This window comes from Oreochromis niloticus, linkage group LG11 (genome assembly GCF_001858045.2).
Source record: "Oreochromis niloticus isolate F11D_XX linkage group LG11, O_niloticus_UMD_NMBU, whole genome shotgun sequence".
Taxonomy (NCBI): Eukaryota; Metazoa; Chordata; class Actinopteri; order Cichliformes; family Cichlidae; genus Oreochromis; species Oreochromis niloticus.
Genome location: NC_031976.2, coordinates 14,274,346 through 14,288,056, shown reverse-complemented (window position 1 = coordinate 14,288,056; position 13,711 = coordinate 14,274,346). Strand labels below are relative to the sequence as shown.

At 39.0% G+C, this 13,711-nt stretch overlaps 1 protein-coding gene across 1 annotated transcript in view; it reads right to left on the bottom strand.

Annotated features, from left to right (window-relative positions):
* Positions 1 to 311: 311 nt before the first annotated feature.
* The window catches only part of bckdhb (branched chain keto acid dehydrogenase E1 subunit beta), a 55,290-nt gene continuing 41,890 nt past the window's right edge, over positions 312 to 13,711 (bottom strand). The window contains exons 10-11 of the mRNA XM_003453475.5: positions 2,818 to 2,972; positions 312 to 778 (exon numbers count right to left, since the gene is read on the bottom strand). Of these exons, the coding sequence (XP_003453523.1) occupies positions 2,832 to 2,972 (141 nt within the window). The 3' untranslated portion in view covers positions 312 to 778; positions 2,818 to 2,831. The remainder of the gene's footprint in view (positions 779 to 2,817; positions 2,973 to 13,711) is intronic.

The window sequence follows — 13,711 nt, the reverse complement described above, 5'->3', positions numbered from 1 at the left end:
AGCCTTAAAACATCCCAGTAATGGCCATGCGATAAAAATTCTACAACTTGTTCCGTTGTTTCACAATTTTACATCTTTAAATCAAAGCTGCGATAACAGAAAACCCATCAGCTCATCTTTAGACTCCTAGCAAGCCGAACAAGATGAGCAGATGGCTGAAAAATCAAAACTGGTGCAATAAATACAACAAAATATATTGAATGAGCTGTAAAATACAGCTGTAAAATATGTTACCAGACCTCTTGAGCAGACTTTTTTCTGTTTCCGACATGACACAGTAAATCTCTACAAATCCAAAACACCAAACCAAATGCTTTCACCAATTCGGCATCTTTTATTTTCCTTAAAATCCACAGATCCACCTTTATTAGTACAACAAGGTTCAGTTCATGTCAAACAAAATGAAGATTAGAGCACAGTTAGACACAGTCAAATCAAAAGTAACACCACAGAGGCAGACAGTCACAAATGAAACCAAATACACTTTTCCCCACAGTATCCAACTTTAATCTAAGAGATAACTAAATCACATGTGCTTTACATGGAGGTTCATCGAGCAAATGAAGTCACTTTTGCCTTGCAGAAGAACAAGGCTCTCTAATTCAGAGCTATGGTAACAGTCTTTTAGCTTGAGGACAGAACAACATGGAACCCATCTGGTTACTGCTTTCTGATTGGATGGTCAACAAAGTGTCTTTTCCTGGCTGCTCTCCACTGTCTGGATGAAAGAAGAGGAAGAGGGAGAGGCGATCAAGTTCAGGGCTACCAGGAGTTGGCTCTGGAAAAGGAGAAAGATTCAATAAGTGAAGAACTTGGCGATGTATGTAGATGGCAGATGAGGAGGAAAACGGATCTGGATGGAGATAGTGAAGAGTGAGGATGAGAGGTGACATGTGTTGGATGCAATTAGAGATGTAATAAATGCCTCCTTCAGACTTACAGGCCAACATTTAAAAGGCTATAACTCAAGGTGACAGTAATAATTAAAAAGGAATTTGCAAAAGAGCTCTCAATACATTATTCAACATTTCTGGAAACAATCAAAGGACCAGAACCCAACTGTTAGTATTAGATTCCCAGGATGAGGTTTCACAAATCCAAGGGCATACCCCTGTCATGTACGTCCTGTTAACACTTGGCATTAAAATAAGCATTGGGTGGTCTGATTACAAGGTGGTAGGTATTAATGCACACAGAATAAATGCTATGGCATGTTCAGAACTCTCCAGCTTCACATGAGGTACACACACTGTATGCAGAGTGAACACATGCACGTCCTCAACTACAATGACAGATCTATGGCAATTTATTTTGATTAATTTACAGTTTGCAGTGTTAGATTAGCAAATCCAGACAGGTGTTACTACAGCATTTACTAAATTATTACTGAGAAATTTGTACATAAACAGTTTTGGTATGTGCTTCCATTTATGGGGGAGCACTGAAAAAGACTACGTGCAAAAAGAACAGTAAATGTTACATTTAGAGATACTGACAATTACATTATTGGTAACAACAAAGATACAGGAAAAATTTCATTTTATTGCTTTTTTGAAAGCAATAAAATGACCATCCATTTTCTTAATTGCTAATTAAATTCAGGGGCGGGTGAGAAAACAGTACCATACCACCCATACTGAATCTTACAAAACCCTCCAAAAAATACAAAGTCACAAGAAAATCAGAGGTATCGTTAAAAAATTATTTATTTTTAAATCAAGTTTTGGCAACTTGTACTTTTTTTTTTTTTTTACTAAAGGATGATTCCTGTTAAGAAATGGTTGAAAAAAGAAAAAGAAACATATTTCTCACAAATTAAGCTATGGAGAATGATCGTCCTTACTGTATGCAGACACATGTGCAATTACCCCCTAACAGCCCGGCATGAGCCAGGAAAAACCCCGTCTTCACTGGAAGTAATAAGATGATTTTGTCATCATCCCAATACCTCACATAAGATGACTTCAAACATCTGTATTCTGTACCATGCAGAACATTTGGAGAACCTGTTAAATGTTACTAGACAATATTAGATGCATAGTAACAAAGTAGGACTTTTACAGATACGATCACACACGCTCAGCTAAGCTCTAAAAACAGATACAACAAATATGGACAATGAACATTCTAGCGCTGCTGAAGCTTACCCACGCAAGAGGTCAAACTTTATTTTTCTCATCTCAACTCCATTAACTTTATGGGCAAACAATATTTAATAGTTGGAGCGCTGTATTACACAGTTACATGAAAACCAGATGCCTTCATTTTTTTTCTTACTTATAAAATACTTAAATTGTTCCCTCTTAAATAAATCCTTTAATTGTTTTGTTTTGTTTTTTGAAGAATTTGGTGTTGGTTTAAAAACAATACTGTAGGTTGTATGACTCCCAGAAACTATGACCGTATTAGTCACTGTTGTTACAACTAGCAACCTGTAATGTTTGTAATTACCAAAATTTGCACATAAACAGTTCAAATGCACAATATATCCAACAGTGGCAACTACCAACAGATAAATAAAATGCAGTTCTGCATGGCAACAACATTTGTATGTCTTGATAAAAATCCTCTACATGTGCAGTGACGGCTTATATGAAACACAATGTGAGTGTTTAAGAGAAGAGGCAATCAGATTTCCTATAATGATGCTTCTTGCTCCTGAAGGCAGGTCGTAGTTAAGTCACCTTTTCATGTTTGCATTACTGATATAAATAATACATATTACAGGGTAGCTGTTGGAAGGCTTTAATATAGAATAAGAGTTAGAAAATTACATCATAAATTTGCTTCAAAAAGAAGCTGTCAGATCTCTCCTACCCGATGGGGGTGGTTCAGTAGTTGATCATCTTCTTAATTGCTTCAAAGCACTTCCACTTGTCTGGGGTGTAGAAGGGCTCAAAGATGTGCGGGAAGGGGGTGTCGTAACCGCAGACCCTGCTGATGGGAGCCTCCAGGTTAAGAAAGCACTCCTCCTGCATGATTAGAACAAATGCCACCATCGTTATTATCATCATCATTATTATTATTGTTATTCTTACTGCAATTCATCATTCATTCAGACAGGAACGCTAACGTGTTCAGACTGCAACAACTATGGAAAACAGTCTTACCCCTGCGTGTCACACATACACGGAGTCAAATTATGGATTGACAAAGGTTAGGCCAGCAGAAACCTTAAAGCCACAATAATCCAGTAGTCTTATAAATGACGTGCAATGTGACCGAGGCCAACCTGTTATTGATTCAAATATAAAGAGATTAAATGGTGTAAATAAAAATGTTCAGTAAGGCAAAGATCCCAGCTTTTCTTAATGAGCTGTGTAAATAAATGACCAAAACATCGACAAATCTTCTTTGCAGACCCCCAGTTTGTTATCAAAGCTAGAGCATGACATGCGCATTTTTAGCTAAGTGTGCAGTAGCGTCAAAACTTTTGCTATGAATTGTGTACTCCTGATCATGTAGTACAGATAAAACAGATGTGGGTAAAATAAAAATGTTTTTATTTGACAGAAACACTATTTCTGAAAGTTTGAAATGGACAGCATGTGCTTGATTTGAAGGGGTTTTTTGACAGTTGAGAGGGCATGGATCTCTTAAACTTCTTCTGGTACTTCCTCAACTCACCATGGCGATTTGTTTTCACCTTAGAATTTATATTCACAGAACTACTGATAGCAGAGAAACAAACTACACGTGGTAATAAAGATAAATTTAGGGCAACAGAAAAATGGTATTTGAGAGTTAAACAAACTTTACTTTCATTAATATGTATAATATGAGCCAACGTGGCTCATTCAGACTGCTCAGAGCAAAGTATTACTGGGGCAATTTGGACCGAGTACAAAACAAGCCATGACTCGTGTCTCCATAGTGGCTTTTGACCTCTTCCTGTGGAGACAAGCAGAATGAAGCTGGCCAAAACACTCTGAATGGGACAAACCCCCTGATGAGTTACACGAACACACTAGGAAGCCTGTGCACAGATTTGCAGAAACAGACCTGAAGTGCACGTTTTCTGATTAACCTTTCAGATTAAACTGAGCTGCGAACAACTCAAAGAAAAAAACCCCAACAACAACAAAACATTATCTGAAGTTAAAGTCTGATACTGAATGAATGCTGTTGTCTTTGATTTTTGTCTTATGTCACCAACAGCATCAGTAACCTAGCCATGCATGTATTTCTGTATTACGAACCCACCAACTGGCTGCCATGGAGCACTCTGACTGTTGAATGTTTCACACTATGTTTTTCATTTCTTATGCAACATCTGGCAGAGTCTAGACCAATGTCAGACTTGATGAGGAGATATTTTATGCTTCAGTGATTTTACAGCCTGTAAAAGTGCAACGCAACAAGAGAAACTAAGACAAAAGAAAGACGACTCCAGCAGCAGAAGATTGCTGCAGTGTGTGGAGCTGATGTGAGTACAGGGGAGGTTTCCAATCCAGGTGTGCAACCAGCAAATAGGACTTTGATACCAGGGGTATCAAAAGTCCCCTTAATGACTAGTATATATTGCCAATTTATTGTCAATGGTATCACTCACCCATTTAAATCAGTGAATTCAGGTGTTCCAATCACTACCGTGGCCACACGTTCATAAAGTTAAGCACCGATCCCGCATCCCAGCTGCATCTACAACCATTTGTGATAAAAATGGGAACTCTCAGGAGCTCAGTGAATTCCAGCGCGGTACCATGATAGGATGCCACCTGTGCCTCACTACTAAATATTAAAGTCAGCTGTTAGTGGTATTATAACAAAGTAGCAGCGATTGGGAAAGACAGCAACTCAGCCACGTAAAATCACAAAGTGAGGTCAGTGGATGCTGAAACATCAATCGCAGAGTCAATCGCTACAGACCTCCAAACCTTCATGTGGTCTGCAGATAAGCCGAAGAACAATGCCTAAAAAGCATCATGGAATGGGTTTTCATGGCTGAGCAGCTGCAGGCCTTACATCACCAAGAGTTGGACGCAGTGGTGTAAAGCACGGCACCACTGAAATCTAGAGCAGTGGACATGTATCAAGCTTCTCCATTAGGCAATCCAATGAACAAGTCTGGACTGGTACTCCTAAACCTTGTGGAAGGCCTTCTTAAAAGAATGTAAGCTATTAAAGCTGCATAGGGTGAGCTGACATCAAAATGGAATGGGATGTCAAGTTCATATCAATGTGAAAGCAGACGAGTGAACCCTTTTGAAAATATAGTGTATTTGTATAAGTTTTTGTGAGTTTAACACTTCCACATTACCATTAAATTGCACAATGCTTTTTTAAGCCATATTTTTTTAAACAGATATGATACAAAGTAAAAGTCATATAGGCAAATTAATATTTAGTAACAAAAGAAATTGTCAAGTTTCAGCAAACTTTAAAGAGTTAAAAAAAAAAAAAGAGGAGTGTACTCTCATCACTTATTAATGAACATACAGAAAAGCAGCGTGACTGTGGTGGTGATGGATGATTGCCGTTTCACATTATTCAAATGGTCTGGATTCACATAAACCATGAAATACTAAGAAATATCCAATCATATGATATTTACACCAACAAACTAATTTTCCCGTCATATTCAACGGCCCTCATTCAAGAGCTTCAAACACTTTTCTGTTTGTTTACATTTCAAAAAGCATGTGGTTGTGTTAGTTTATGTATTTCTCCCTCCTCCCTTTTCCTCCTCCTAATTTGACAAGACAAGAGCTGCACGTGAAGGCTAACTGCTGCTCTGCATTACTGTGCTCTGCAACTTCGCCACACTTTTTAGAAACCTCAAAAAACCACTAAAGCTCTAATGAAGCTTTCTCAAAACTGCTAAAACTATTTCCATTTAGAAAAGCAGTACATCACAACAGAGAAGTCTCATTTAACTGCAGGGTCATGCAGTCCTGGTCTTCGAAAGTGCCAGTATGAGGGCAATGTAAAGAATGGGGAATATCACCTTATTTATTCATCATTTGGAGCTTCAGATTTTAAACCAACAGACTGCAAATGTGGTACTAACTATATATGAGCTTATTTTTTTTGTACTTCAAACAAGTTATGCAACTACTGGAAATGTGTTCTAACATCACTATTTGCATGGAAATAGGTTTAGAAAGGACCATTTATTTTGAGACCTAAAATCAGAAGAAATGATCGGCAAATAAAGACCTGTTTAGTGGTCATTATGGCCTCTCATTTTGGTTCCAGTAAAAATTAAAACCTAAACCCCACAGGGAGCTCCACCTGATTTACCATAAAGTATTATTATTATTTTTTTCTTGCTGCTGGCACCATTATTTGTCCAACATCTGGACACACTGCTCTACAACTGGCAGTCTTCTCCACCCAGCTAATTAACTGTGATTAGCTTTAATGAATGTACACTGAATGGAGACAACTAGTACAACAAACCTTCCTTTCCACTTCACTGTTCTGTTTCCTCCTTTTTTTGTGAACTCCAGAATAACCTGTGACTGATTTGCTCCAACAGGCTGCGGCAGATATTTTTCCATTTCTTTATAAGTTTGCTTGAGCGCGCTACTTTCATGTGCTGACAAATGTCCATGGCCTTAGGGTCTATGAAGGAGATTGAAAAGAGAACGTGAGAAGTAGGAGGGAAAAAAAGAAGAAAAAACACACTTGTTCTGAACCGTCTTGTAAAATCTGAAGCTTTAACTGAACAGTGGCGCTACTGTACAACTGCTGCAGACGGCAGACATGTTTTACGTCTGCTAACACAGAATGTGATGATTTGTAAACCATTTAAAAACTGGATTTTGTTGAATTGACAATTCGCTCCCCCACACATTTTTTCAGACTGCCAGAAATGTATTTACAAAATGCTAAGACGGGGCAATAAAAGTTTGAAATTTCAAGAAAAACAAAACAAAGAAACCCACCTAGTGAAAAATTTCACACGCAATGAAACTTGGCTACTTCTGAACAGAACAGCAGAATTCTCCAGAAGTAAAGCAGCATATATAACCTCATTATAAGGTAATTATAAAAATGGACACAGCTGGAGACACCACCACCCACTAGTCCGTCCCGTCCATTTATCTGCTTGTCTGGCTTATATACAAACAGAAACCCAGCAACCCTGATGATATGGTGTTGCACTGGTGTATATGGATTGGGTAATGTCCGTATCTGTGAAGGCATCACTAATGCTTGAAGACAGACTACAGCTTTTGGAGCAAAATATGCTGTCAAATTGATAATGTTTTATTTAAGCAGGATAGTGCCAATCCACATTCTTTATGCAATCCAAGACCGTCAACGGGCACTGACTTTTCACCAATTTAAAAAATTTGGTTAACAAAGGAGATCCTGAAATACTGAGCAGCTGAAAGTGTATATCAGACAAAAAAGGGCAGAGATTGGCTTTTCAAAGTTCAGCAGCTGGTCTCCTCAGTTCCCAAATGCTTACAAGGTATAAAATTTTGCAAGGATGACATCTAATATGTTCTTTTTGTGCTGCTACTTTTAAATAAATAAATAAATTTAGTGACTCGTTCACTTTTTTGTTCCATTTTTAATCTACATTTTACAAAAGATTCCACATTCTTGGAATCTGGGCTGTTTCTTTGGAGATGCAGATTAATTAAAAGACCAGTTCTTTAGCCTTGCACATAGAATTTTAACACCATTAATGCTTTTATTAGCATGTAACTGTGGCTTTTCTGGGAAAAGTTAGCTCTCATACTCATTTACCTGTAAACTTTGTAATGTCAAATCTCGGCGCTGAACAGGAGTGTGCTTGAATAGACAGCCTGGAGCAAAGCTCTGGCACTCATAATAAGATTGTATCTTGTTGGGTCTGGATCAGTCTTTTTGCTCCTGTGCAGCCTTGACTGAAAAGGCCGGCTTTTTTACAGTATTCATTTGACAGCAGGATATGCAGTGAATGAGCTTTTGTCCAAGGTATTTATGAAATGATGAATTTCTGTTGAGACCGAAGAGGGGAAAAATACCACGCCACATGACGCTTTCTCTTCATCTCAGGGTATTAGTGGAAGTAACAATGTGATAACCCTTGTCCATTGAGATTACAACATTGAGATCTATTCTCTGTCCGACTACAGACAACTAGTCAGACGGTACCAGGGAGTTTGGTCTTTTTGTCTGGATCAGAGCTGTAATCTCCTCTAAATACATCTACTGGAAGTGGGAGAAAAGTACAGCAGTTTGACTGCCTGCCATCCCAGATGGATGGGGGATGGCCATGCATCTCAGATTTCATTTAAATCTGTGTTTATCTTATGAGAGGTGCATCATTATATGTAATATACTTAAATGTCGGAATAAAAATATGTCAACAGGGCAGTCGCAAAAAAGCTCGAGTCCTGCAGTGGTGCAGGATTTAAAAATACTACACAGCGGGGGCTTAGAATCAAAATGATGATATTTAGATTGTCAGAAACACCCGCAGATTGGAGGTTGCAGTCAGACAGGGGTAGAAAAGGGCCAGTATCACATGCTATATCAGTTAAGAAAGGCCCAAGCCAAACCAGCTTGATTTCGGTCAGTGTTAAGTTCGTGACTTCTCAACATGTTTTTAAAGCTCTCCCAATGATAATGAGATTGAAGGACAGATACAGCATGTATGCAACGTCTCTGTTCTGATCTTTACTCACATAGTAATTGTAAGCTGATGCTGTGCAAAGTAAATTTAATGTTTTGAATAAGTTTGCAAAGTAAAGCACAGATAACTCAGCATAACACGATGAACTAAGGATAAGGCAAGTTACCACTTATCGGGTGTGCGGCAAAGAAGAAATGAAATAATACTAAGAAATACAACAGAAAGGCTTGAGTGTCCGAGTTGTGAATGTGACATTGTTTTGTTGTTGTACTGTTGATATTAGATCTGTGGAAGTACTAAATAATACTAAATGGACCATCAATAATGTTTACAGACTGAGAATTTATTGGACATGAACACAAAAAACCCCCAGCACTGAGTTTCTATCATTAACAGAAAAACCCTTGAGCTCAAAAGGATCCACTGTAAAGAAAAAACATGGAGGCCTCTTACTAAAGTTTAGTGGGTGTGAGAACAATATGATGTGTGGGAATTGCACAGTTCTTCTAAGAATAAGAACAACAGTACAGTGAGGCCACTAGAGAAAATAAATAGATTGACAAATGCCAACTATAAATAACATATTTAAAAAAAAAAAAAAAAGATTTCATCAGTCAGCTTTTTTGTTCTGAGAATCCTTGGGGCTGCTATTGCTTTAGACTTCTGGTTTTATTTCATATAGGTAAGCCATTAACTTACATTACTGGCCTGGTGTGGGCTTCATGCTGTTAAGCAAGTGATGATAATGAGCGGAAGGAGACCTCCTTAGCCAGTGCAGTACATGCATCCAATCAAATCTTCTGAAGGAGCTTTCTTGTTTACACATTGAACTTTAAAGGCGGTTTAATGTATCCCCTGATGGAGAAAGACAAGTCGGAGGCGGGGGGCCTACCACTGTGGAGAACAGCGCCCCGGGCCTTGAGCTGCTTCTCATTCAGATGCGCCTGACCGGCAACCAGGAACCTGATTCTGATTTAGAAGGCATTTATGGCAGGAGATGGCAAGGCCTTCATCCTTGGCTAACAACAAGTGGGCCAGAGTGGAGACGCCAGCTTTTGAATTGTATCATAGCAGAGGACCACAGCTCAACAGGACATCCTAAGCTGGATGTTTGATTCTGTTAGGTTTAATTACACAAGAATAATCGAAACCACTACCAGTGGAACAATAAGCAGGGAATCAAAGGGGCCAGTGAATAACTGTTAAACCCCCTCCGTGACAGTGCCACATGATTCAGTGCAATGTCATTTGTGGTTAGAGAGTGAAGCTGAAAAGTTGGAGAACACCAAGCATAAGTTAGAAAACTACCATATTTGATACCCTACATAGGTTATGTTAAGTACACTCCTGTCTAATTGCTTGAAGCTGCCAAGAGCTATTGTCGTCCAGCGTGGTCACAATTATGCAGCATTTTATTATTTCCAAATGATCAGCCAAAGCAAGTACATTTTTGGAACCTGAAGCTACTTTAGTCATGTCTGCAACGCTTTTGTAGGATGATTCACCATTTCTCTCTGTGCATCCCTGAGGTCCACAAAAGCATTGTCCTGAGCCTCATCTTTCTGCCCTACTGCGTCCGATCCAGACATCAGTAAAACACTTAGAAGAGGGCCAAAATGACACATCATTAAATCATGGGGGTGAGATCCAAAGCCTGATAAAGGAAACTTGCCAAGTCCTACCAAACACTCTTCTGTTCATAACACAAAACAGAAGATCGACTCCATCTAAGGATCTTTCTGTAAGAGCCCAAAAGTCTGAAGTAGATAGTAGTTGAATCCACGCTCTCTTCAAAATAACAGACTTTAGTTTAAACAGTGCTCCCAGGCAACTAAGTCCAGACTATACAAGCTTTACTGACAACCAGCTTATCTTTTTCCTCCCTTGATTTCACGGTTCCGAGACCACACAAGTAAACAAAGAAGTGTGGTATATGTTAGGACCTCGATTTTCCACAATACCACTAATCTGTCTCCAATATTCAGAAACTCTCCAGGATGTTATTGTTGTTGACGGGGACCTCTGACTCACAATCTCCTTAAAAGCTGTATTTTTAGAAGCTTTATTTATTATTCTTATTATTATCAAAGCTGAGTGGGACTGCAAAATCACAATTAAAAGGCCATTTTATTTTACAACTCAAAGGGAACACACATGACAGCATTTACCCTGCATTCAAGTGAGCAACAAAAGTTACAACAAACCAAACGCTTTGTGACTTTTCAAGCTGCGTCAAACAAAGACGGATTAACACTGTGTGCGAAGAACAAATATTTCTAATAAAAACACATTAGAACTGAGGAAACCTCAGTGGTGAGCGAGTGGAAGGAAAACAAACTCAATGTTCTGGCAAAAAAAAAGAACCATGCTTAACGTGGCACATCATCCCTATAACTAGTGACTAGTCTGATATAATTGCAGGTTTGTTTCTTCTATCTGACCAAGCTAAATCTGAAAATGTGTCACCTTTTCCTTTACAAATCTGCTGAACACATGAGTTCAGCTCGAATCATGACTCACAGCCCTTTTAGGCAACATACAAACATGTTTTTGGTCAAAACTGTCAAGCAGAGCTGAGAAAGGTACTGTCACGTAGCCAGGCGAGTACATCTGGATCACTCCGGCACAAGGCAAAGTTTGACACGCTGCGCTAGGTAATGCCGATCGTTTATTATGTTGTCACGCCACGGGCTTGTAACTGGCTGCAGTCTTCAAAGTGTCAATGGCGCTGTGCTTATTTATTTTTAAGCAGAATGGCTTGTTGGCGCTAATGGGCTACTGTAAAGCCATCGTACTCTCTTTTTTTTTTAGTGAGACTGCCTTTTAGAAGATCTTCAACGAGCCCATTACTTTCTCTCTGATGAAGGGATATCTTTGATATAATTCATGGTTTTAAGAGTGCAACAGATGCCAGTAGGTTAAGTTGCATCCTGTTGAAGCACAACAATCAGCAACTGTAAAGATTTCTTTTCCGACAAGAGCATCCAAATCTCCCAAGGCCAGGCGAAAACTGCAGATCGATGCAATCAGTGAATACACCAACAGCTTACATCATCTGTACACAATGTGAAAACATGGAAATGAGGTGGATGACTCACTGGCCATTTAAGCCCTAGCAAACAGGGGAGGGGGAGAAGGCAACATCTGATTGACAGTAAATGAGCATGGGATCGATTTTTTCATTTGACAGCTCCAACTCACGAGAATTAACAAGGAAACTGCTCCAGGTAATGCATAGTGTGTCATGCATACAATTAGGCTGATGACTTTTGAGGAGGTGGTCATAAAAGGGGAGATGTGTCATTTGTTAAGACACTAATTGCTCATCTAGATGGGAGTGCTAGTCGCTGCTACAGTGAGCGCCTCAGAGAGAGAAAACACCCCACATACTGAAGATAATTACCCCAGAACACAAGAGTAGATGCAATTAGGATGAAGGGAAGGGGAGGGCTTTTCATTTAGTCATGCATTGTACTTAGCTCAGAATTTGGCATCGACTGTCTCTGGCATGTTGTGGTTACAGTGTGCAGACCTTTTGCATTACCAGCAGCAAGCAATATTTCAGAAATCCAATATGAGCAGACAGCTCAGCTGGATTCACAACCCTTAGATGAGTAGCATCGTATTATCTGTGCAGCTCCTCAGTTTTTTTTTGCTGGGTTTTAGTCTATTTTGTTTACAGTCTTGTGTCAAAATCATTATCACTGTATAGGAGGCGTGATAATGTTCCAGGAAACAGCCCACAAAGGGCACCAGTGCAAGTTGTTAGAACAGCAGCTGTGCTGGAAGCTGTCTGGGCATACCTGAGAACATAATCTGAAATGGGGGATGGGCCAGATTTGATATCAGGTTAAACATGTTGTATATGCTATCATGTCATATCAGTGGTTAATTTATATGTTCAGTGAACAGTGTTTATTCAAATTTGATTGAACAGTTTGATGTCTTGGCCTGTATGCCCACAGGTTCCAAACAAAAAGGGAAATTCCAATATACTTAAGGACAACCAAACAATGTCAAACAAAAAGTTAATATTAATAGATTCTGCCCATCTTACTCCTACTTTTCTACTGCTATCTAAGCTGATAATGCTCCAACTTTGGGAACTGTAGTTGATATAGTACTACAGTGGATGCCAGCAGGAAATATAACCATGCCGCTCAGTCTGCGAGTTAGCTGTGGGCTAGATTTTAAAAGATGCATTAAATGTTACTGAAGCAACTGAATCACTTGTGACAGTGACAGAAGAAAGTTCCAAATGAGCTGACTATATGCCAGAGCTGGAAATTTGCTTTATTATTTTGTGAAATCCCACATTATCAGGAATTTTAAGTAATCAGTTAGCTCTGTTAGCTGGAGGATCCACATGGGATCCCTGTGGATACCTTTAAGGGTCTGGAACTTTTTTGGAGTAGGGGTGGATATATAAATCAAGCTTCACTGGAATCAGTTGAAAGTTATTTATGTAGTACCAAATTACAAGAACAGTAGCTTTCTATTATAAGGTAAAGACCCAACAATACTAGAGAGAAAACCCCAACAATCAAACTACTCCCCTATGAGCAAGCATTTGGTGACAGTGGGAAGGAAAACCTCCCTTTTAACAGGAAGAAACCTCTGACAGAACTAGGCTCAGGGAGGCGGGTAGAAAGAGAGGAAAAACACTAACACTAGTTAGCATTTAAAGTGTTTTATAAGAATTAAAAATGCAAATAGCTGACCAAATTAATTTGACTAAGTGAATATCAGCAAGTGTGACCACCTCTATAAAGTTTTGGTAGTCTGGAACATTCAGGTGTGTTAATACAATGGCACAATCTTGAGGTGAGGGAAGGAAGACAGGACAAAGACACACTGTGGAAGAGTGCCAGAGATTAATAACTAATAACTAAATACAAAGTGATGTATAAACACAGAGTGTGAAAAGAGGTGAGTGATTGATCAGTTTGGAGATTGAGCCAAGACTGTACCTCTGACTACCTTGAGCTGTTCTTGAACAGTTTTGAAACAATGCCTGGGTGTGTAGTTCACAAATCTCTCTTAGCCAGGCTGGTGGAACAATTTTTCTGGTGTACGTTATAGTGGTTTATAAGTTAAAAAAAAAAAAAAAAAAAAAAAATCATACTGCCATTGGCA